This window comes from Diplodia corticola, assembly GCF_001883845.1.
Source record: "Diplodia corticola strain CBS 112549 chromosome Unknown scaffold36, whole genome shotgun sequence".
Taxonomy (NCBI): domain Eukaryota; kingdom Fungi; phylum Ascomycota; class Dothideomycetes; order Botryosphaeriales; family Botryosphaeriaceae; genus Diplodia; species Diplodia corticola.
In genome coordinates, this window is record NW_017971515.1 from 105,732 (window position 1) to 127,868 (window position 22,137).

Here is a 22,137-nt window from a genome sequence, read left to right on the forward strand (position 1 = left end):
CTTACTACGCAGTACTCTCATGCCTGGCTGTTGCTTAGCGTGACCGTGCTGCAGCAAATAATAATTTATGGCTTTCCGGAGAAATTCTCGATTCATTCCATGAAGAGAGCAAAAGATGTCTCTTCTGCATGATATCTTACAATTGAGCACGGCCTTTCACGGACTGCAGCCGTCCGTGTTGACCGTATGAGGACTCAGCCAAACGCCGTATCTATACACCCATTTTTCCCATGCTGCTCTTGCAGTCCCTTCCCCCTCGTCCACCATCGCATCCAGTCACTTAACCGCCTGGGTTTGGAGAAAATTGTCTCCAGCAAAGACATGGTTCCACCACGAAACCCCCACATCAATAACCACCAATAGTCCTTTATTTCGGCCACTTCTTCCAGCCACGACCATGGCCACGCTGCAAAAGACCGAACGGTTAGCCCCAGTCCCCCAAGAAAGAAGGACCGCCCCATGTGCGTTCACATACCTGCTTCCACGTCTGGATCATCTCGGGCATCTGGAGCATGGCCTGCCTCCTCTCCTCCAGCTTGCCCTTGAGCCCGCGCTCCCACAGCTTACCCTTGACCTTCTGGCCGACGCCGGTGCCCTTGACGCGCAGGCCGCCCTGCTCCTCGCGCCGGCGCGCCCGCTCGCCGCTCTTCTTCTTCGAGTACGGCAGCAGCTCCTCGACGCCGTGCTTTGCCGCCAACTTGCACAGGTCCGCCTGGCGCCGCAGCGAGAAGGCCGGGCCCTGCCACCGGCCCGTGATGGTGTTGAAGCGCGGCTGGAACGGATTGTGGTATGCGGGCTGCTGCTGCTCGGCGGCGGCGGTGGATTCGGTTGGCGCAGCGGCGGTTGGGGTTGATGATGCGGCGGCGGTGCCCTGGAGGAGTGACGGCGGCGGGAATTTTTGGAAGAAGCGCATGAGGCGCGGATGCAGGCTCTTGGCGAGGTTGATGTGCTGTTTCGTGGAAGCCATGGCGGGCTCAATTGGTCGGCGGGGACGACGTGAGGTGGGTTGTGCTGGACGGCGGCGCGAATTGGCGTGAAGACGCGCTCTTCGCCGGAGAATCTCCGGGTAGGACTCGCTTTGGCTGTGCGTGTACTCGTACCTGTACCTTTTGGGGCCTGCTGTAATTATGGAATCACACATTCAGAAAGCTCACGAGTCCGAGGCCCTCGAGAAGAGATACTCGAACTCTCAATCATTCTGTGCGGGCTCTGAAGCGTGGGCGATGCATTGCAGTTCACGTGGCGGGTGGTCCGAGAGCGGTGGGCTGCTTCGGCCGGGCGAGCTCACTCACCTCCAGCGGCGGCGAGCCGCGTTACCTGCGAGCTGCCTAGCAACACTACCCACCATCACCCTCCGACACCACCGCCGCATCCCCCCTCTGCCGCCTCCAACGCTGCTCGCCCGCCATCTCTCCAGCTCGCCCAACGCCGTCCACAGTCCCAGATCCCCGAATCGCCCGGCGGCAGATAGCACCCAGAGCTAGCTAGCCATGGTGAGCTTCCCCGTCGTCACACACCAGCCAAGCTCTCCAGCTAACCTCAGCCCAACAGTCGTCTCCCTTCAGCATAAGTACAACCTCCCAGCTGCCACCCAGCCCCCTCCAACCGCACCTCCAATCAATCTAACCCACCACCACCGCAGACGGCGGCGCCTGCGTCGCCATGGTCGGCAAGGACTGCGTGGCCATCGCGTGCGACCTGCGACTGGGCATGCAAGCCCTGACCGTGTCCAACAACTTCCCCAAGATCTTCTCGTACGGCGACGTGCACCTCGGCCTCACGGGCCTCGCCACGGACGTGTCGACGGTGGCCGATCTGTTCCGCTACAAGGTCAACATGTACCGCCTGCGCGAGGAGCGCAACATCAGCCCGCAAACCATGGCCAACCTGGTCTCGTCGTCGCTGTACGAGCGCCGCTTCGGCCCCTACTTCGTCAGCCCCGTCATCGCCGGCATCAACCAGACCACGGGCAAGCCCTTCATCTGCGGCTTCGACAGCATCGGCTGCATCGACTTCGCAAAGGACTTCATCGTCGCCGGCACCGCCAGCGACCAGCTCTTCGGCACCTGCGAGGGCCTGTGGGAGCCCGATCTGGTATCTTGTTCTCCCTTATCCTCCCCCCAATTGTTGCAGTACCTGACATTCTACAAATCAGGGTCCCGAGGACCTCTTCGAGACCATCTCGCAAGCGCTGCTCAACGCCGTCGACAGAGACGCGTTATCCGGCTGGGGCGCCCACGTCTACATCATCGAGAAGGACAAGGTGACCAAGAGGCTGCTGAAGGGCAGACAAGACTGAGCGGTGGGCCTGTGGCTGCTGTTATCCGTCCTGCGTGGTCGGAGAGAGGGAAGAACAGAACAGAGAGAGAGGGAAAGTATAGTGAGAGAGAGAGTGTGTGTGTGTGTGGAGAAAGGGCACATCATCGTCAACGTATAACCCAGGTTTTAATGAGAAAATATCCTGGAGGAGAAGTTCTTTATACAGCGCGAGGCGCGCCCATGTGAAAGAAACAACATACTGAAACGAAAGCGAAGTTGACGATGATCATGCTTTTTTTCTCCTTTCATTTTGAGGTAGACTAGGGTGGGGCGGAAGAAGTGGAGGAGGGTAGACGACAAGCTCTGGTTGGTGCATCACAGTTCGTAGAAAAGGCATGCCACGCACAACTCAAGAAACTTCACGATATCGAAGACCAGACCCCCATCTTCGACATTTAATTACGGATCCGAATCTGAGTATATTTCGTCCATTGGAGAATGCTCCAACCGGCCCCCCACCATTCCCATATATGAATTGAGAGGGGATGTGATGTGCTGCCAAGAAGAAGTGCGCAACCAACATATGTTAATCCCCAGCAAACCGCAAACCCAAAACTCCTACCATGTATTATGTCCAGTCCCTTTGCCATCATACCCGAAACGAGCCCAAAAAAAGCATATCAACCCCAATACCCTGTCAGCCAATCAACAAAGAAAGAAAACGCAGAAATGCAAGAAGCCTATCTATGGATGTTGCCAGCGAACGTGGGGTATAACCACTCACTCTCAGCCCGCCCGCCCGCCATGTAACAAAACGAAACAAAAAAAAAACCAAGGAAGAATACCTCAAGGGCCTCCATCAAAGTCGGCACACACAAGACGGAGGCCCGAGGGGGGAGGCGAAAATAACAACAAACGCTGCACACGAACCGCTCTACATGACCATCTCGTCATCTCCATACCAACCACCAGCGCCTCCCGTCCCACCATTACCGGCACTCTCATACCCATACTCCCTCATCGCCTGGAACGCACCGTACTGGTTCTCGACCGCAGCCTTGTACACCGGGTCCGTCGCGCCGCTGTAGCCGTACACCATACCCTGCCTGCGCGGGCCGCCCTGCCCTTGCATCTGCTGCTGCATCTGCTGCTGCTGTTGCTGTTGCTGCTGCTGTTGCTGCTGCTGAGCGGCCTCATAGTCGCGCTTAGCCAACTGCTCATACCCAGACAGCATATACGGCTCGGCGCCGGCCAGCTGGTGGCCGATGCCCGTCATGCGCGGGCTAGCCAGGGTGCTGGTCGGGCTGGTGGCCGTGCTGCCTTCGTCATCCGTCATCATCTCCATCTCCATGGCCCCCGTGTCCAGCCGGATCGGGCGCTGGACGGATGACGAAGACGGAGAAGAAGAAGGAGAAGAAGACGAGGGCTGGTGCTGCAGCCTCTCCCACCGCTCCCGCGCCAGCCGTTCCTCCATCTCCAGGCTCGTGGCCGACGTCCACACGCCGTCCTCGACGGCGCAGCGCAGCGTGATGCGCCAGAGCTCGAGGAGGCGCAGCTGCTGGTCGGGGTCGGCGCCGGTGAAGAGCTCGAGCTGGCCCGGGGAGAGGTCGGAGATGGCGATGTCGTTGCGGGCGAAGACGGCGATGAGCTGGGGGTTCGTGCGGGACGAAGGGAGGGGCACGAGCACCGAGGGGGAGGTGGGCGAGGTGGTGGAGCTGGAATTGAGGTTCGGTGCCGAGGCCGGGCGCGAGATGAGGAGGTTGTTGGGCGTGTAGTGCGTGCTGGCGTAGACGATTGGAGCGGGGCGGTGTTCCTGTTGTTGCTGTTGCTGGGGGGTTTCTATTTCTATGTCCTGTGCCTGCTCGTGCTGCTGCTCGGGCTGCCGCTCAGGAGCTGGGTCCTGTGCGGCGGCAGGCGTCTGGAAGTTGAGGCTCTGCTGGAAGAGCGCGGCGAGTTCGTCTTGCTGCATCTCGGCGTCTCTGGCTGACGGGCTTTTGGGTTGGGCGCCGAGGCCGATGGACACTATTCCGCACTGTCTCCCCGTCGCGAGCGCTCGCAGTTAGTAAGCGTAGACTGGCCAGCTGCATCAGGCTTACGTGGTTGCAGGTGTGGTTCTGCGAGAAGACGGAGGCGGAGTAGAGAACGGGGGTGTTGTAGCAACAAGCACGGCAGTAGTGGGTGATGACGGCGGCCATGGAGAGAGAAGGGAGAAAGGCGAAACACACGTCTATGCTGTTTTCTCGAGGTTGTGCTGGACAAGTCTGTGGCACAGCTCTACACTTTTCGGGCAAGCACAGTCAGTGGCAAAGCAACAAAAGCAGGAAACAAGGCGCCAGCGGAACGGGTCGAATGCTAGGAAGCGTCGGACCGGGTCTTTGTGTGCAATTTCTTGAAAGTCTCGTCGGCACGTGTACTGCTCTGGGCCGTCGAACGTCCTTGATTCTTGGCGGGCGAGCAGCGGCGCGGCCGGGATGGTGGATGAGGCGGATACGTAGTAGCAAGGAGCGCGCGCTGGAGGACAGGAGAGAGAGAGGAGCCTCGGGCGCGTTCCTGGGGAAATTGGGCGCTTATAAAAGGCTGGTGGGCATCAAGCGTGATGGTATGCGTCATGCGCCGCGAGGGAATGGGCGGCGGAGCGGGATGGAGGGGCGCCGCCCGTGTATCAGGCCGGGCGCCGTCGGCCAATAGTTGGGCGCCCAAACACGTGTGCTGATGCCGTTCGAGTCTGGGGCCTGTACGCATCTGTACGCACCAGGCCGCACCTGTCGCCCTGGCTCTGCGCGCCCTGCTTGCCGCTCTCTGCGCCGCGGCCACGCCCAGAGACAGCAGTCGCAATTCGCGGTGGCGGGGAACCGCGTTGGGCCTGAGGTCGACGATGTGCGTGACCGAAAAGGTCGGCCGGCAGCGCCACGTTGTCGGCGCGACGCCCCAATCCCTGCCCACCCCCCCTTGACCGGCACTCCACACCCCAAATTCTGCCTCGTTTTGCTGTCTATCGAAAGCATTCCCCGTCTGCACCCAATCGCCGCCCTTGCTGCTACTCAACCGCACCTTCGACGGCGCCGCCAGGGTGGGTCCCGCCGACACCGCCATTCAAAATCGATACCATCTCTAGCCGTCGTCTACCATGCCACTACGGTCCCAATTCGGAAGCATTCTAGATGAGCACAAAATCAACCTCACCCCCGAACACCAGCTCCCCTGTTTGCCGGATCACGCTGCCTGTTCCCAGCCGACGAGACTCTGCTGCACTCCTGCCCTTAGTGCCTTTCTCTTTCTCTTTTTCTTTTTTTCTTCCAACGCCCGCACACTTGGGCTGTCGGCCGAATCGCCCACGCATCCCAAGCGCTGCATATTTGAGCAAGCCCGTGCGCCCCGACACTTCACCCAAGACGAGTCAAAGTCGATCAGCCGCCGCGCTATGTCATGGGCTGCGTAAATTGCTGATTCTTCCACTCGTCGGTTTCGAAAACATGATTGCTGCCTCATGAATACCCACCGTGCTTTGTTGCAAGCCCAACAACACCGTGAATGGGTGGTTTTGTAACCCAGGCGTTCCAGTACTCAGGGCTGTGCCAAATGTGCTCATGATCCGTACCGTCATCGACGACGTTCTTGCATTGAAAGGAAACCATGCCTCTGGGGCGCAGTGAGGTTGGTGAATCGACAGACGTAGATGCGATGGGCGCCACAATAGCTTGACCCTGCCTGCTGCGCACCAATCATATCAGCCTCAACGCTCGACGACTGCACCTTCCCTTCGCCTCTCCCGTCCAGAGTGCCTGCCGCTCTGATTCTTCATGTCTACCCCTCCTCGTCCGCATACCCTTCGTACCACATACAAGTGGAAATGGGAGTAGAGAAAAACAACCGGGCCTCAGAGCATACACAAACACCAAGTAGAAAACCTAGAGCAAGTCCAAACGTCATAGCAATTCATTCCACTCTACCAGAGCATCGGGGAGAGGGGAGAGAGAGGGGCCAAGCCGAGTGACACGAAAAAGAGCAGCCGCCGTAGCAGCCCAACACAGCCCGTCTTGCCTTTCCCCCATCTCTCTCTCTAGCAATCCATCCGCCCATCTCTATATCGAGCCAGCCAGCCACCACAAGAGAAAGAAACTTTTTGTGTGTGCGGGGTTTCCCAAGAAATGCTCACCACCACCACTTGACCATCTTTTTTCACCCCCTTCCCATCATCATCATCATCGCCACAAGCGAAAGAACGCTTCATCTTCCCAATCACATCACCGTTCCTGGGAAAGAAAGGAAGAAGAACAAGAACCAAAAGAAAAGAAAAAAAGAAAGTCAAGAGGAGGGGAATCAGGCGGTGATCATGTAACCTCTTGCTTCTTCGTTTCTTTTTCTCTCCTCATGAAGGGCAGGGCCGGGGAATCTCCCAAACGACGAAAACTAAAAACATGCCTTTGTTGTCCCGCCCATACATGCATATGCTCTCCCTCTCCCTCTCTACTCCTCGGGCTCGGCCGTAGTGGCGGCAGCCTCGGGCTTCCTGCCACCACCGCCTCTCCTGCCACCCTGCTGGCCACCCTGGGTCGCCTTGTTCTCCGCGTCCCGCATCTCCTGCTCCTTCTGCACGATGAAGTTCTCCTTCTCCTGGCGGATCACGCCCAGCACGCCCGTCAGGCTGTTGCGCCACATGTCCAGGCGCGACGCCACCTCGCGCCACTGGTTGTCGCCAAAGACGCGGTACGTGGCCCGGTGGATGAGGAACGTCTGGTTGAGCTGCGACAGCTTGCCCTCGACGAGCCCCGCGCGGATCACGTCAATCACCCACAGCTCCACCTCCTCCGACGGGATCTGCAGCGCCTTGGTGATCTGCGCGTACGGCAGCGCGCGCGTCTGGCCCGTGGCCTGCGCTGCCAACGACGCCAGCGTGAGCAGCCGCATCTTGCGCGTCAGCTGCGCCCCCTCCAGGCCCTCCTCCTTCTCGATGAACTCGTCATGCTCCTCCTGGAAGTCGTTGAACTCCTCGAGCAGCTCCGACGTGAAAATCTCCAGCAGCTCGAAGTGGACCGGGTCCGACTTGCGCAGGGCTTGGATGCTGTCGAGCGCGGTGAGGTCCTGGAAGTCGAAGTGGGCCGGGTGCATCAGCGCCGTCTTGAGGGCGCGCACGCTCAGGTCGCGTGCCTCCTGGTTGGCCGCCTCCTCGGCGGGGATGGTGCGGAGGGCCTTGATGAGGTACTGGTACGCAGTCTCGTCCTCGCCGCTTTCTTCCGCAACATCGGCAATGGCCAGGTACAGCTTGCGCTGCTCCTCCTCATCCGACTGCCACTGCGCCAACCACGAGTCGATGTTCTTGAGCTGCGGCTTCAGGTTCTCGAAAGTAGACGACGTCTTCACGACACGCAGGATGGCCAGGAACACATGGTAGCGGCTGTCGTTGTCGGGCTGCAAGACGTTGAAGATGGTCGTGAGGACCGACAGGGACAGGCCAGCGCTGTTTGCGGGCGAGGAAGTGATGGGGTTCGACACGTTCTTGCACAGCGGCGGCAGGTAAACGTTGACGCTGGGTGATTGCCGCACGAGGTGGATCAGCAGGTTGTATGCCGCGAGGAACTCTGTGAATCCGCGCCAATGGTGTCAGCTCTCACGCTCCCTTGAAGACGGTCATGTTGGCCATGCGTACCCTTCTCTGGCGCCGAGTTCAGGACAGCGCTCGCGGTAACGAGCTTCTTGAGCACATCATCCTTCTTGTTTTCCTCCAGCAGCTGGCCGACCTCGGACTGCAGATCCGAAGCCTCGTCGCCCTGGTTCTTCTTCAGGGCATTCTACAGAAACGCAAATCCAGTGTCAGGAACGGCCGTCTTCACCGCAGGGGCCCGCGACTCGATTTCGAAGGCTTACAAGGTACTGTGCGAGCTCGTCGGCGAGCTCCTCGAAGGAACCCTCGATGAGCAGAGTGTTGGTCGGCGCCGGCATAGTGAGGGTAGTATTTGCGCGACGGTGTCCGGCGTCGAGGAAGTCGGGTCTTGTCGGGGCGCGGGTGGGTGGTGTGGGATGGGGCAGTGGGCGGCGCGTCTGAGTGTCGTCGTTAGGCACGGTGGGCTTTTCGGAAAATCGCTTATCGATAGCGCTTTGGCCTGAGGCATCCGGCGCCGGCCTGCACTATGTAAGAGCACGAAATGGATGCTTCAAGAGATTTTAGCTAGCTCATCTGGCTGCTCTCGAGTCGTATTGCTCCGTCTCCCAACAAAGTGTCTCCTTTTGTACAGATCGACAACATCAGAATCAAAACACGTGCCCGCAACTGCGGCCGCCGCCCGCGTGCAAATCTCGCAACCCACGGCTGGAGGAACTCGATCCCACCCATCCTTCCCTCTCCTCCACAACTTGGTCATGCTGGAGAAAGGAAAGTAAAAAAAATGAAAAAATGACCAACGATGGGGAACAAGAGGGTTCTCATCGAGGTGAATAGCCGCTACAAGCCAAGTCTCCGCATTGTCCGTGACCAGATCTCCCTTCGGTCCAATTATGCGCCCACCCAATGCAATGTCCACCCAATTTTCGGAATTTTGACGAACACAAAAGACTATAGACTGCGCCAGAATGCGACTAGAAAGAAAGCGAAATGCAAAGCCGGTTGAGCAGGCCCAAACGCCCGTTGTCCAGGTTACCACGCCGTCAGACTCAGGGCCGTTGAGATGTCCCCGAGCCGGCCAAGGTTGCCAACCGAGTCACGTTGAAGCCATAGATGACGGAGCTACGCAGTGGGTATCGTGCTAGGAACATTGATCTTGCGTACTACTAGTTGAGGAAGCCCTTGCAGTTCACCGATCCGCAGAGACACGGGATACGGTCATCGCTGCCGAGCTCGCGCTCGAACTTGTAGTCGTACGTAAGTTCCTCGTCTGTCGTCTTCGGTTAGTTAACTGCGTTCCAACCATGCTTGAGGCCGAACTGTACTTACTTGTCTTGATGTCCCTGAGCGCGTAGATGACAATGCGCTTTGTGCCGTCGACCCTGATGATCTTCGCTGTGCAGTTTGGCGTGCAGCTGTGGTTGATGAAACGTGCAATGCCACCCTTCTTCGTGGCATCCACAACGCTGTCTTCGTCGATACGGAAAAGGTAACTGCTTCCCACTCCCTGTTTGTCGTACTTGATTTCACGGATGTCTGCCACCTTCTGGCGGACCTTCTCGCCAACGTATTCAATAATCATGTCGTTGGCAGAAATGTCCTCTTGGGCATAGAGACCCCAGTTGTGGATCGCCGAGCGGTCGAACTTGACGAGCTTCTTGCGCTTCTTCAGTTGGTTGAAACGGATCGCAATATTGTCGCCGCCGTCAGCAGCAAGAGCCTGCTTCTGGGTACTTATCTCATTGACAAGACGGCGGTTGTTGGCACGGTTCGAGCGCGACGTCGTTGTGGAAGTCTTCGGCGCCGTAACAGCCGGCTTGGCTGCTTGCGCCGCCAGGGCGTTCGGGTTGAGCTTGGCCAAAGCCTCACGTTCCTCACGAGCCTTCTGGACTCTGATACGGTGTGGTAGGTACTTGGACTTCTCCTTCTCCAAGATCTTTTTGACGCCTTCCGTTCTGGCACAGCCTGTCGGGTTGGGTTTGTAGTAGTCCTCGATCTTGACTTCCTTGTATGCAACGCCCTCGAGGCCGGTGTTGAGCTTCTTGACGTGCTTCTCTTTGTATGCGAAGAGGTTGGGGTCGCCCAAGTTCGTCGGCCGCACGTTCTCAAGCGCTGCACAAAGATAACGAAGGTCTTCAGCGTCTTTGACGGTGAACTGCCAGCCATCGATGTCCATGACATAATCCAGCTTCTCCTCAATCGTCGAACGGGGTTCGTCGACGGAGAATCCCCAGATGGGATCTTCAGTGATGAGGTTTTCTGGGAGAATATCCGCGACCTTGGGAACTTCCTCCACTGGCACAGGTTCGATAGGCGGGGTCTCTTCAACCTCAGATTTGAGGGGCGATGGCTCCAGCTTTTCATCCAAAAGGGCTTGCTTCTTTGAAGCAGACTTTTTCTTGGCCTTAGTCGGCTTCTTCTTTTCTGTCTTGATCGGGACTTCCGGCTCCGGTGTCTCAACTTGCATCTCTTCCACGGTCTCGATAGGTGTAGCCGCCTCCGTGGGCGGTTGGACGCTGCCAGCTCTTGAATCTTCATCTTCGTCTTCTCCACCAAATACTATTGCTGCATCTCTTTGGATCTTGCGGAACTTCAACTCGCTCCTGGCCCTCTTGTAAAGGTCTGAAGTATGCGGGAAGGCATGAACCACTTGATCGAGCTCACCGTCTGCCATGTCCGTGGGGTCCTTGTTGATAAGATGAGGGAATAGGCGGCGCGCCTGGGCATCCTGAGTATCGGCATCACCCCAACCCGGCTCGAGTTTCCTGCGTTTGGACGGCCGGATCTGTATGATCTCGTCCTCTTCCTCGGGCGCTGCTGAGGACATGCGACTGATGGACCTGCTCTCCTGCTCTTCAGTATCCCTTGTCAAGGTGCTCTGTTCATCATCCGAATCCTCGTCGTCGAAGCTCTGCATCTGCCGATGAAGGTTTCTGAATGCATTGAGCTTCTTCGGCGGTGGCTTCCTGCGTCTCTCGTCCGCAAATGCATTAACTTCTTGATGGTGACCGCCCTTGCCTCTCCTCTGGTTATGAGAGAGGCTCGCAGCCAGAGATTTCCTAAGATTTTTGTTTCCCTTGCCAAACTTTGACTTGTAAAGGGGCACGGGCTCTGCTGAGCTGAAGAGAACAGTCGGGGTCTTTGCTTCTACGAGAGTCGGGTCCCGCACGCCCAACTCTTTTCTCCTTGCCACATGCCGGGCCGGGTCCAAATAATCGTAGATTGCCGGGGCGGCGACTCGGGTCTTGATGTCGCTCATTATTTGCTCCAACAGCTCCGTGTATAGTCTTTCCTTAGCAGCCGTGACCGGATCCAGGTTCTCTGCGCGTTCCTTCTTCTCTTCCTCAAGATCCTGCTCCTCTTCTCTTTGAATCTCTTCTTCGATTTCCTTTTTCTTTTTTTCCGCAAGCACCCGCTCCGGACTAGGGCTCCTGACATAATTGGGGTTTCCATACTTCTCGCATTCCATGTTCATGACGTAGGTGAAGAGCGCCTGCATGTTGCACTCCTGGAAGCAGCGCTCACACTCATCCTCGCCACGTTTTGAATCCTCGAATATGATGTAATAACCCGTGCGGTCCAACCGCACTTCTTGCCATTGGTATAGTTTCAGGCGCTTCTTCAAATGCGGGATTGTTGTGCCGAGTACGGGAACGTAGCAATGTGCGATGAAAATATACGGCTTGCGCTTGATCTTGTCGATGATCGGTTCGTTTTCGACAAGCGCGTGCTCGGGGCGAATCGGTCGAGCGGCGACGTGCGGTCTGAGACCCATTGCACCTTTACCCGAGGGTCCTTTTGGCGCGTCGGGCGGCGGTTCCGAGAGAGGTATCACAGGCGTGGAATCCGCAGTCTTTCTGATTGACGCAGCTTCCTCTTTCTGCTGCCGCACCCTGTTCTTCTTCACAGCCTCATCGACACAGCGCGCTGCTCTGCGGCCTTCCCGGTCAAGCTCCACTTTAACTTGGCGAAGCTGGATTCGGTTGCCATTACCCTCCTTCTCTGCCAACTTAGCAGCTGCAGCGGCCGTCATTGGATATTTGTCCTGCCGCGTAGGCTTGCTATCACCATACCGGATGGAGCAGATTCCAAGGAAACTTCCCGTTGCCGGATCGATTTTGTTGTCGAACTCCGTGATGCTTCCGAAACTGGAGAAGAAAGTCTTGATCTGCATTTCTGGGGTAAAAGGATCCAATCCAGTCACGAGGATTCTTGTCGCTGGCTGTGGGCCAATGGTGTTCTTGTCGGGAGCATACGGCTTGACGGTGTACGGCGCAGGCCGTAGCCTGGCTTTGTTCAACCCTCTTGCCGCATTGTGGGCTCCGGTCGTGTACCCGGCTATTGCCAGACGAGGATCTGGTGGCGCCGCGATATCCTACTCAACTGCATTAGCCAGGTACACGACCAGAGAACACTCCAACATTATGGTATAATAGTGTGCGGGAAAGAGGCACCAAACGTACATCACGGGGTATGCTTCTGGGTGTCGGCTTGCGCTTGTGTCTCTCGTTGGACGGGACCTTGGGATCTAGCGCGGGGTCGTAGACAAGGGTGAAGCCTTTTTCTTCGCCGGGGCCTGGGCGGGCTTGTCTGCGAGTCTGGGGCGGCGTCGTAGCAGGTGTGATCGCTTCGGCGGGCGCAACATTCTGCGAGGCACCAGGCGGCGGCGCGACGTAAATGGCGGTGTTTGTCAGAGACATGTGGTCGCTCTTCGACGGTCTGGGACTGGTCGCCTTGTCTGGTGGCGACGACTCGGTGTTTGTGAGAGGGGTAAGGGCGTGGATGGCGGTGTTGGGCCCAGGATAGGACATGGTTTGGCGGCTGCTGTTGGAGCTGCTGAAGACTGAGGAAGCTGTGCTGGAAAGTGAACTCGCCGAGCCAACGCCAGTCAAAAGGTCGCCAGAGTCAGCTCGGTGCGCACCGTCATCCTCTTCCGGCTGGTGTTGCTGCTCGAGCGCTTCGGCACTCGCGTCGTTGTTCCTGCGCGGGCCGGCAGTTGCGGCGTTTTCAACGCCTTTGCCCGAGCGCGAAGGCGACTCCGTGCGCAACGGTGCACGCGTGAGGTGGTGGTCGGAGGAGGGTTCCTTGCGTTTTGACTTCAGGACCGAAGGCGCATTGGGGAAGAAGTCGGCAAAGCCCGCTGACGCGCGCGACATTCTATCTCTGACCCGCCCGCTGTGCGATCATCGCGGAACTTGTCAGGCGGGAATTAGTGCGTGCGCGGGTGGGAGGAGACGGCTGCCCTCGTGCAGCTTGGTACGGGCCGGGCGCGAAGTCTTTGAGACGCGGCAGGTGCGCGCGAAATGTACACGAGCGGCTGGCCGAGGCCTGCAGGCGCAGCGGGCACAAACGAGGGGACGGGAAGTGGACGAGGAGGATCGCGCGTTGCCAAACCTCGGGCGAATGCAGCGGCGGGAGGGGTGGCAGTGAAGGAGAGAGGTCGAGGTGGCAGGTCGTTCAAGTCGGTTGGCATTCCAAGGGTGATGAGGTTCTGCCTGCCTGCCCCAGGCCGCTAAAACTAGAACCAGCCCTCCATCTACCGATCGCTCTGAGAGCCACAAGCACCTCGCCCAAAGCACTCCCGCAGCCTCGCCCACGCCTCGCCCAGCTCCGGAAATGCCTGCAGCCTCTTGCGGGCTCGGTGCGCGCATGCCGGTCTCCTCGCCGCGAGCTTTTCCTTCGGCCGTGGCGCTGGACGACGCCCCTGCCCGCTTGATGGCATCATAGCGCCGCCGCCAGCGCTTTTTGCCTGCGCACCTACCCCGACCGCACAACTCCACACAACGCGCGTGTCGCGATGCCACCTCTCGCCCTGCTGCTCGGCTGGACGCTCCGAGGCGCCTGAGGATATCTGAGAGTAAAAGACGCGTCGAGGGGGACGTCGCTGCTCACGTGAGCCGACCCTGAGCCAGCCGATACGGGCCCTAGCTACAAGCCTTCCGTCGAGAGCAGGCAGTACCGCTGACGCCAGGCCAACGCCGATCGACCGAGCAACCGTTACAATTCCGGCATAATGTATCCGTTTTCAATTCGAGCAAAGCATGCTGCCGACGGGTCACAAGACGCTTGGAAACGATAGTCGGGCTCGGCAGGGAGGACAAGAATCCCGAACAATGCAGAGCAAGACACCGTTGCCCTGAGCCTCTCCAGGCCATGCTGGCAGACATGTCATGGGACGGCGCTACAATGGCTTATATATTTGCTCGAGGAGGCTCTGATACCGCGCTGGTGTACACAATGCACGGCAGCAGGGAGGTCGAGACTACGGCCATGACTGTACGAACCCATTCGTGCCTTTACATGCGCGCGCTGGTGCTCCAGCTGCCCGAACTTGTTTGCTTGCTCGTTGTATGGACCACCGCCCGCTGGCCGTTTGCCGTCAATGCCCGTGGCGTAATCTAATCATCAAACTTTCCCTCGGCCCATCCTCTCCTCTTAACACCCAGCTCCACAGCCGCACTACCCCAGTCCAAACCGTGGTTGTGTCCCTGGTCGCCCTTTTCGCCCGCGATGCCCGCGCGATGCAGCCCCTGCTCCTCGGTCAAGACGGTCAGCAAGCCGAACACGACGGGCACGTTGGCATCCAGCTGCGTGCGCATCAAGCCGTGGCTCACGGCGTCCGCAATGTACTCAAAGTGCATCGTCTCGCCCTTGATGAGCACGCCGATGGCGATTATCGCGTCGAACGGCGCCGTGGACGCGCCGCTGGGCTTGCTGCCGGCCACGGCCGTGCCCAGGCTCGTCAGGTCGGTTGCCGACGACGACGAGAGCAGGTCCGTGGCGGATTGGACGAGGCCGCCGGCGCCGCCGGAGGAGGAGGACTGGATCTGCGAGGAAGCGTACATCCTATATGTGATCACCGCCCGATCGTCAGCCCTCATCACCACCACAAAGCCATGGCGTACGCCACGGCGAGACTTGCACGTATATAGGGTGAAGCAGGACGGGGTCGGAGCCTTACCGCTGCACGGCAAAGGGCAGTTCGTAGCTGCCTGGCACGGTCTGGATGACGATGTTCTCGTCCTTGACGCCACCGGCGGCGAGCGATTTCTTCACGCCGTCCAGCAGCGAGCCGATGATCTTGCTGTTCCAGCGAGCGTGGACGATGCCAACACGGAGGCCCGAGCCTGACAATCGAAGTGCCCGTCAGTACTCCTGCGATGCGTCGTAAAACCCCCCCTTGATGACAGCGCTGGCGCCTTACCGTCGTACTTGCGGGCCTCACCCGGTCCCTTGAGCGGTGCCATGATGACGATTATTGGGGTGTGGAGATGATGTCTGAGACGTCAATTCGGATGAAGTCGTCGTGAAGGAGAGTCGGGGTGGTTGCCACGTTGCGTGCTTGTTGGAGCTTGTTGCGATGTCAATGAGGGGAAAGGGTCCACGCCCACGGTGCCTTGCAGCTGGAGAGTCTCGCTGCCAGCCCCACCAAAGCTCCGCTGAGGGCAGATCGTCACACCCAGGCCCGCACGAGCCACCAGACATGACGCGGATTCGTATCTCAGAAACGACACCTGGTGCTACGTAGACTGCTGGAATCCCAGCCAACCGTGTAATAAAACTTGAAACACCAAGTGACGTTTACGGAGCGAGCTGCTCCATCATCACAGTGGGCGACGAAAGAAATCGACCTGCAGCGATTCTTTGTGTGGGTGTTTGAAGCCAGTACCTATGCCGACGCAGATGTAGGTTCGAACGACCTTTCTCCATCATTAACTGGAGTATATATCCGAATCAGATGCGACTATCGGAACTTCACAAATGCATCCGGATCTAGGATTCCACTACCCATGAGATCTATGTAGGTGGGCCAATTTCTTTCGTCCCCCACCGTGTCATCGCGTTGTTTATGCAACATGCCATCAAGGGGCTATCGAGTCAGGGATGGGCATCTTTCCCACGCGTGTTCACAAACGCGCCGCACATGACACGAACACCAAAAGAAAGCAGTACATAGTCGCAAACAAAATTCATTGATCGTAGTACTACAGCAAGTTGCTTTCGCGAGGCATAACTACCGAGCGGGCATTTGATATTTTTTTGCATTCATTTTTCTTCGCAGAACTGCCTCGCTCGGCATGCCTCGCATAGAAAACCGTGTAAATCAGGCCGTTCAATCAGCATCCAGCATTCCATGATATCCATCCGCCCATATCCAGCTGAGCTCGCCATACACTACAAACCTTTCTACCGTACGCCTTTGCCCTCTACCGGGCTTTTACATGATCACCGCTTACTCGACGGTAACAGACTTCGCCAGGTTCCTGGGGAAGTCAACGTTGAGACCCTCACCGACGGCCAGCCAGTAGGCCATCAGCTGCAGAGGGATGACGTTCAGCAGACCCTGGAGGACGTCGACGGTCCGGGGAACCTCGATCTTCTCGGTCTTGTCCGCAGGGAACTCCTCATCGTCCTTGTTGCAGATGATGATGGGACGACCGCTACGGGCAATGACCTGCTGGTACGCGTTAAGCGACTTGGGGAAGATGTCATCGCGGGTAAGGATCATGACGATTGGGAGGTTCTCATCGACAAGAGCAAGCACACCGTGCTTCAGCTCACCGGACATGACAGCCTCGCAGTGGAGGTACGAAATCTCCTTGATCTTGAGGGCGCCCTCCAGAGCGGTGGCGTGCTGGGCGCCACGGCCAAGAAGAAGCAAGCTCTTTTGGTTCTTGAACTTCTGGCAAAGCTCCTTGATGTTCTGGTCGAGCTTGAGAATCTCCTTGAACTGCTCCGAGACCTTGCCCAGAGCCTCCATAATCTCGTGCCTCCTCTGCTGCTTGGAGTAACGGTCCTCGCTGAGAGAAAGGGCAAACATGACCATGCAGACGAACTGGGAAGTGTAGGCCTTCGTGGACGCAACACCAATTTCGGGGCCTGCGTTGATGTGGACACCACAGTGGGTGAGGAGAGAGATGGACGAACCGACAACGTTGACGATACCAACGGTCAGGGCACCGCGCTCCAGGCAGTAGCGGAGAGCCATGAGAGAGTCGGCAGTCTCACCAGACTGCGAAACGAAGATGCAGGTATCGTCGCGGAAGACAGGGGCTTGACGGTCCAGGAAGTCGGACGCCAGTTCGACGGAGATGGGGATCTCGGTCAGCTCCTCGAAAATACCACGAACAGCCATGCAAGAGTGGTATGAAGTACCGCAGGCGATGAAGATGATCCTCCTGCAGCGCCTGATGGTGGTGATGTACTGGCGCAGACCACCAAGAGTGACCTTTTTGTTGTCGATGTCGAGACGACCACGCATGGCGTTGACAACCGACTCAGGCTGCTCGAAAATCTCCTTCTGCATGAAGTGGTCAAACTGACCCTTCATGATCTCCTGGAGCTCAATCTCCAAAGTCTGAATAGCACGGACATTGGAGGCGCCATCCTCCTTGTTGACACGGTGAATGTTGAGAGAGCCCTCGTGAATGTGCGCGATATCGTCGTCCTCGAGGTACAGGACCTTCTTGGTGTGCTCGACGATGGCAGACGGGTCGGACGAGAGGAAAAACTCGGTGGGGATCGGGACGCCGTCGTCCGAGAGGAAAGCACGCGACTGCGAGCGGTGGAGGAGGGACTTGTCAGGAGGAGCGAGGAGGCCGCCGGTGTTGGCCTTCTTGAGCGCGACGTTCTGCGAAGCAAGCTCGGCCGGCAGGGCATCGGCGTCAGAGAACTCGACATCGACGAAGTCGACCTTCATCTTCTTCTGCGTCTTGACACCAATGACAAGGGGCGAACCCTTGCGGGCCGCGATGACCTCATGAGGGTAGTGCACCGACTTCAGCAGCAGACCGAAGGCACCCTGCAGCTCCTTGATGATGGCCTTGGCCAGGACGGGGAAGTCAATGTCCGGGTGGCTGTCGTAGATGTACTTGGCCAGCTTGGCGATGGCCTCGGTGTCCGTCTCCGTCTCAAACTTGAAGCCCTTGGTCTCCAGCAGGGCCTTCAGCTCCTTGTAGTTGGTGATGATACCGTTGTGGACAACGGAGAACTCCCAGGTGGGGTCAGACCTGGCGGGAGGCGTACTTGTCATTATCTAACAGTTCATCACCGGCGGCCGTTCTGCGGAGCTACTTACCTGTGGGGGTGGCAGTTGACGCGCGAGGGAATACCGTGGGTGGCCCATCTGGTGTGTGCAATGCCGGCGTGCGAGTCGAAGACCTTGGTCAGGTCGGGCTTCTGCTCGTCGATGAGCTCCTTCAGCTTGGCGACCTTGCCAACCTCCTTGAAGGCGAAGACCTCGTCCCTCTTGTCGCCATCGACGGCGAGACCTGCCGAGTCGTAGCCGCGGTACTCGAGGCGCGAAAGGCCTGCAGGCGGTTAGAAGTGCGGGCGGGCGGGCGGGCGGGCGGGCGGGCGAATTGCGGGGGAACTTGCCATTGACGAGGGTGTTGAGGATGAACTTGCGGTCCTTCTCGACCAAGTAGTTCACGTAGCCGAAAATGCCACTGTCGGTGCGTGTCAGCGTGTGCCAGGCGCGGGCGGGCGGGCGGGCGGGGCTGGGCATACCACATGGTGCTGAGTTGAACGGAAGAGGACTAGAAACGAGAGCGGAGGCAGTCAATGGCGGGTAATGATCGTGAGGCCGGGGTGCAGTCGTGGCGAGGAGCTGCGGGTATGGAGGAGGGAGACGGAGAATGTGGGCGGAGAGGGGAGGGGTCGATATGGCGGGTGGATGCGGTGAGCTGTGGATTAAGTACAGCTCGGGGACGCCAAGCTGACGCAGCAACAAACCCGCGCCCGCCCCCTAACGCCAGGCGGGCTGTTTCAGGGATTGCTCGAAAGCTGGCAAGCTGGCGACAGCGGGCACGCCCGTCTGTGCATCTTGCTGGGCGCGCCAGTCGCGCTCCTTTTCCCTCCCATTTCGTCACCCGTCACCACCTGCCCAGCGACCGCCCCTGGCGAGCGCGCACACGCCGCCGAGCGCGCGATCTTTGCAGGGATTGTGTGGAGCGTCGCCGCGCTGCGCCTCCAAGCCGGCCTACAAAAATAGAGCATCGCGCCTAGTCGCCCTCGCAGCCTCATCGCTGCATCCTGCAGGGTCGCCGCCCTCGTATCCGCGCCGTTGCCGTCGTGACAGATGCGCCCGCTGACTTTTCGTCCCGCTGCAGCGCGTCGTCGATAGCACGGATCTCCCGAGACGCGGAGCAAGCAGCGCAGCCCGCGCGCCGCGCGCCGTCTCCTCCGGCGATCATCTCAACGGGACTTTTTCAATAGATTCCCAATATAGCAGCCCTCTGTCGGCGCCAGTGCGCTGCTCCAGGGCGCAACGGCGGCCTCTGCGCGATGCCGCATCCGGCCCTCCACCGCCAGCAGCAGCAGCAGCAACAGCAACAGCAGCAGCAGCGTCAGCAGCAGCGCCAGCAGCGGGTAGCAGCAGGCCGGCTCCAGAAAGCGGAAAGCTTGGAGAGGCGCCACAGCAACCACCCGGCCAGCTGCACACAAACATCGCTAAGCCCTATCGCTGAGCCGCCATGTGTGGACCTGCTCTCCACCGATGGGAGCCCCCAATCAGCTTCCCTGTCGGCAGGCTTCCGAGATCTGTGGGCAGCCCATCCCAGCGCCGGCCCAACGGTGAGCGTTCAGGGCTCATCATCAGTCTTGTTTTGATCCACGCACAGCTCGAGCTGGTTTCCTGCCGCGGCATGGTGTTCCGGCTCCTGTCGCACCGCCCTGCCCAGGTTTGCTCCGATGAGCTGATGCTCTCCATCGCATGCCGACACGCGCTCTACGGGCAGCACTAAGCACTCCATGGCAAGCAGACGTCATTGGGGGAAACCCATGTCAATCCATGCCAACTTCTGCCGAATGTCTGGCGGGGCCGCAAGCGACATGTGAACTCGGCGCGCCAGCTCCTGGCCACCACCAGTGTGCCAGCCTTTGTGCTTACATGGTCGCTGCTCGGGACCATTGCCCGCTCGTGGTCACCTCCGCCAGCCACAAAACAAACAGTGGTCTGCTTATGCCCACAACAAACAACAGCCGGCCATGTCCGAGCATCCCCAGCCACGGGACGCCCCACCACTCAATCGCACGCCCTATCTGCTTGGCAGTCGAGTGACATGTTCCGTATCTTTTGACATCGCCCTCTATATTTCTTTGAGCTTAGATCTATACGCACAGCCCTGCCGGCCACGGCGCGAATACGAGCAGACCAGCAAACAACCGAGACGGCACGGGCGACGCGCGAGCGTGGATGCTCCCCATCCCGCGCTCGCGGGGATTTTCCTCTAGGCGAACCATGGCTCCTCCTCAATTGGGCACTTCGGTGGTGGCCTCTCCCAGCCGTTCGTCCCTGGGAAAGTCCCACTCCGTGATCCCCGCCGCCCCCCTCTCGCTCTTGCCCCTCCCTCCGCTCTCCATGCCCTCCCACTCCCTCAGCCCGTAATCGCCCCCCGAGCTCTTTTCCTCGTCAAAGTCAAAGACCCTGTAGTCGGCGTTGGCGTACCGCCGCTGGCTGATGGCGCAGCGCAGGAAGCCCGAGTGCGTGACAACAACAATGACCTTCTCCGGGCGGTCGTGCAGCCACGCGAGACAGCGCTGGCCGCGGGCGACGACGGCGCGGCGGCTGAAGGCGTAAGGGTTCGTAGCAACAGGCTCGACCTTCTCCGGGTAGGTGGGATCGACGTCGCGGAAGTCGAGCGAGGGGAATTCTGTCGCCAGGATGGAGACGGGGGTGCCCGTGTCGCAGGGTTTGTCCGAGTTCTCTATAGCATGGGGGCGTGAGCATACACATGCAGCTTTGATCAAATCGCATCACCTAAGTAGCAAGAAAGCAATAGCGTGAAAGGGCAAGGACGGGAAAGGCCCAACGGGCGAACAAGTGCAGCAATAGGGAGACTCCAAACGCGAGAAACTTCTCCAACAACGGGCTACTGCCTGAGTCTCCTCCCACATTAGAAAGCAGGAAAGAAAAACGTGACACGCACTACAACAGAAGCATTCTGGAGAAGTGCCGAGACCTGAAGATGCCGAAAGCCCAGGCACAGGTCTCCAGCACGAACCAGCGGTAGGTAGTAGCACAAGGTCGGCGGGCGGTCCGAGGGCCAGCAACAAGGCCGCCCGCACCGCATGGAGGATCAAACAGTTGAGAGAAGGGCCCACGCAGCTCGCGGGCGTGCGCAGGCCGCCGATGCCGTCCGTTCTAGAGCCTCAGCACGGCCCAACGAGGAGAGAAAGGATGGAGAAAGGAAAAGAGGCAGAGATGCCGGTCGTCCACATACTGGACCGGGATGGAAGCCTCAATCTAGCCAACTTCATATGATCCCCGCTCGAGATGCAAGCTAGGGACACACCTGCCTGTGTAGGCAAGCATGAGGGAGATGGTAGGGAAGGCTGACGTGCATATCGACCCTCGTAACACAACATCGCATGAAACCCCAAAACGCATGACAGTAAAAACAAAGAAGGGGAGAACAGAGAAAAAAACGAAAAGCAGCCGCACGCGCTCAACAGCGAATGAGAGGGAAAAAGGGAAAGAAAAAAAAGACATACCTTGCCACCCCGCGTCCAGCCTCAACGGCACGCCCTTCTCGACCAACCAGTCCAGTCCCAGCAGCGCAGTCTGCAGCGTCCGGCGCATCGGGCTGACGACAATCAGCTCCGCGCGCTCAGCCAGCTCCGAGACCTGCGGGCGTTCTCTGCCCTGTCGCAGGTGGTCGCGCAGCTCCGTGCATTGCTGCAAGCCCAGCTGCGAGAGGACGGGATCGGGGATCGAGTAGTCTAATGTTATGTGATTCAGCCAAGGAAGAGTCAGTCAGCGCGGGGGCGAGGTTTTGCTTTTCTCTTTTTTTTTTCCTTTGACTTGACTTTCCTCCTTCCCCTCCTTCTCGGCCCCTTCGTTTGCTTGTTCTTGAGTAGAATGCAATCAATGCGGGCGGGAGAGGTTTCGGATAATTGCTTGCGGGCGGGGCTTTGTTGAGGTAGGATAGGGTGGCGACAGGGGGCAGGCTGATGGAGGAGGGGCAAATACGTACCTTTGTCGACGTTGTGAAGTGCTTCCGCGTGGCGGATGAGGATAAGAGTCGGAGGCATGACGGTTCAGCGGTATTGTTACTTTGCTAGGTTGGGAGCAAGAGTTTCTCACGAAGAGAGTGAGTAAATGTAGCACGCTGAGAAGACGCTAGGTGTCCGTTCTTCAGACAAAAGTCGAACAGCTGGTTCGTCGGATCTCAACTACCCGAGACCCATGACCTGAAATTCGCTAACGCCAGCCTCACCGGTCATTGACAACACCTTCGCTCAGCAAAGGAAGCGCACTCTTGAGGGAGTCGTCGACG

General features: G+C 58.6%; 8 protein-coding genes across 8 annotated transcripts; 1 reads left to right on the forward strand and 7 right to left on the reverse strand.

Annotated features, from left to right (window-relative positions):
* Positions 1-367: 367 nt before the first annotated feature.
* On the reverse strand, positions 368-967 carry BKCO1_3600033 (60s ribosomal protein l25; the record flags this gene model as incomplete). Its single annotated transcript, XM_020274901.1, has 2 exons — positions 368-406; positions 476-967. 2 exons carry the CDS (start codon positions 965-967, stop codon positions 368-370), a joined length of 531 nt encoding a protein of 176 aa, XP_020128972.1.
* Positions 968-1,662: 695 nt separating this feature from the next.
* On the forward strand, positions 1,663-2,299 carry BKCO1_3600034 (proteasome component pup3; the record flags this gene model as incomplete). Its single annotated transcript, XM_020274902.1, has 2 exons — positions 1,663-2,094; positions 2,156-2,299. The coding sequence occupies 2 exons, from the start codon at positions 1,663-1,665 to the stop codon at positions 2,297-2,299; spliced, it is 576 nt and encodes a 191-aa protein (XP_020128971.1).
* Positions 2,300-3,193: 894 nt separating this feature from the next.
* Positions 3,194-4,228, reverse strand: BKCO1_3600035 (uncharacterized protein; the record flags this gene model as incomplete). The annotated part of the gene is made up of 1 exon (XM_020274903.1): positions 3,194-4,228. One exon carries the CDS (start codon positions 4,226-4,228, stop codon positions 3,194-3,196), a length of 1,035 nt encoding a protein of 344 aa, XP_020128970.1.
* A 2,498-nt stretch (positions 4,229-6,726) lies between these two features.
* On the reverse strand, positions 6,727-8,199 carry BKCO1_3600036 (eukaryotic translation initiation factor 3 subunit m; the record flags this gene model as incomplete). The annotated part of the gene is made up of 3 exons (XM_020274904.1): positions 6,727-7,838; positions 7,907-8,048; positions 8,125-8,199. The coding sequence occupies 3 exons, from the start codon at positions 8,197-8,199 to the stop codon at positions 6,727-6,729; spliced, it is 1,329 nt and encodes a 442-aa protein (XP_020128969.1).
* Positions 8,200-9,024: 825 nt separating this feature from the next.
* BKCO1_3600037 (histone-lysine n-methyltransferase) lies at positions 9,025-13,014 on the reverse strand (the record flags this gene model as incomplete). Its single annotated transcript, XM_020274905.1, has 3 exons — positions 9,025-9,128; positions 9,188-12,233; positions 12,322-13,014. 3 exons carry the CDS (start codon positions 13,012-13,014, stop codon positions 9,025-9,027), a joined length of 3,843 nt encoding a protein of 1,280 aa, XP_020128968.1.
* Positions 13,015-14,256: 1,242 nt separating this feature from the next.
* BKCO1_3600038 (uncharacterized protein) lies at positions 14,257-15,105 on the reverse strand (the record flags this gene model as incomplete). Its single annotated transcript, XM_020274906.1, has 3 exons — positions 14,257-14,704; positions 14,820-14,985; positions 15,063-15,105. The coding sequence occupies 3 exons, from the start codon at positions 15,103-15,105 to the stop codon at positions 14,257-14,259; spliced, it is 657 nt and encodes a 218-aa protein (XP_020128977.1).
* A 986-nt stretch (positions 15,106-16,091) lies between these two features.
* BKCO1_3600039 (glucosamine-fructose-6-phosphate aminotransferase) lies at positions 16,092-18,238 on the reverse strand (the record flags this gene model as incomplete). The annotated part of the gene is made up of 3 exons (XM_020274907.1): positions 16,092-17,868; positions 17,937-18,168; positions 18,232-18,238. 3 exons carry the CDS (start codon positions 18,236-18,238, stop codon positions 16,092-16,094), a joined length of 2,016 nt encoding a protein of 671 aa, XP_020128976.1.
* Positions 18,239-20,110: 1,872 nt separating this feature from the next.
* On the reverse strand, positions 20,111-21,892 carry BKCO1_3600040 (phosphoglycerate mutase; the record flags this gene model as incomplete). The annotated part of the gene is made up of 3 exons (XM_020274909.1): positions 20,111-20,565; positions 21,353-21,580; positions 21,835-21,892. The coding sequence occupies 3 exons, from the start codon at positions 21,890-21,892 to the stop codon at positions 20,111-20,113; spliced, it is 741 nt and encodes a 246-aa protein (XP_020129051.1).
* Between the last annotated feature and the right edge of the window lie 245 nt (positions 21,893-22,137).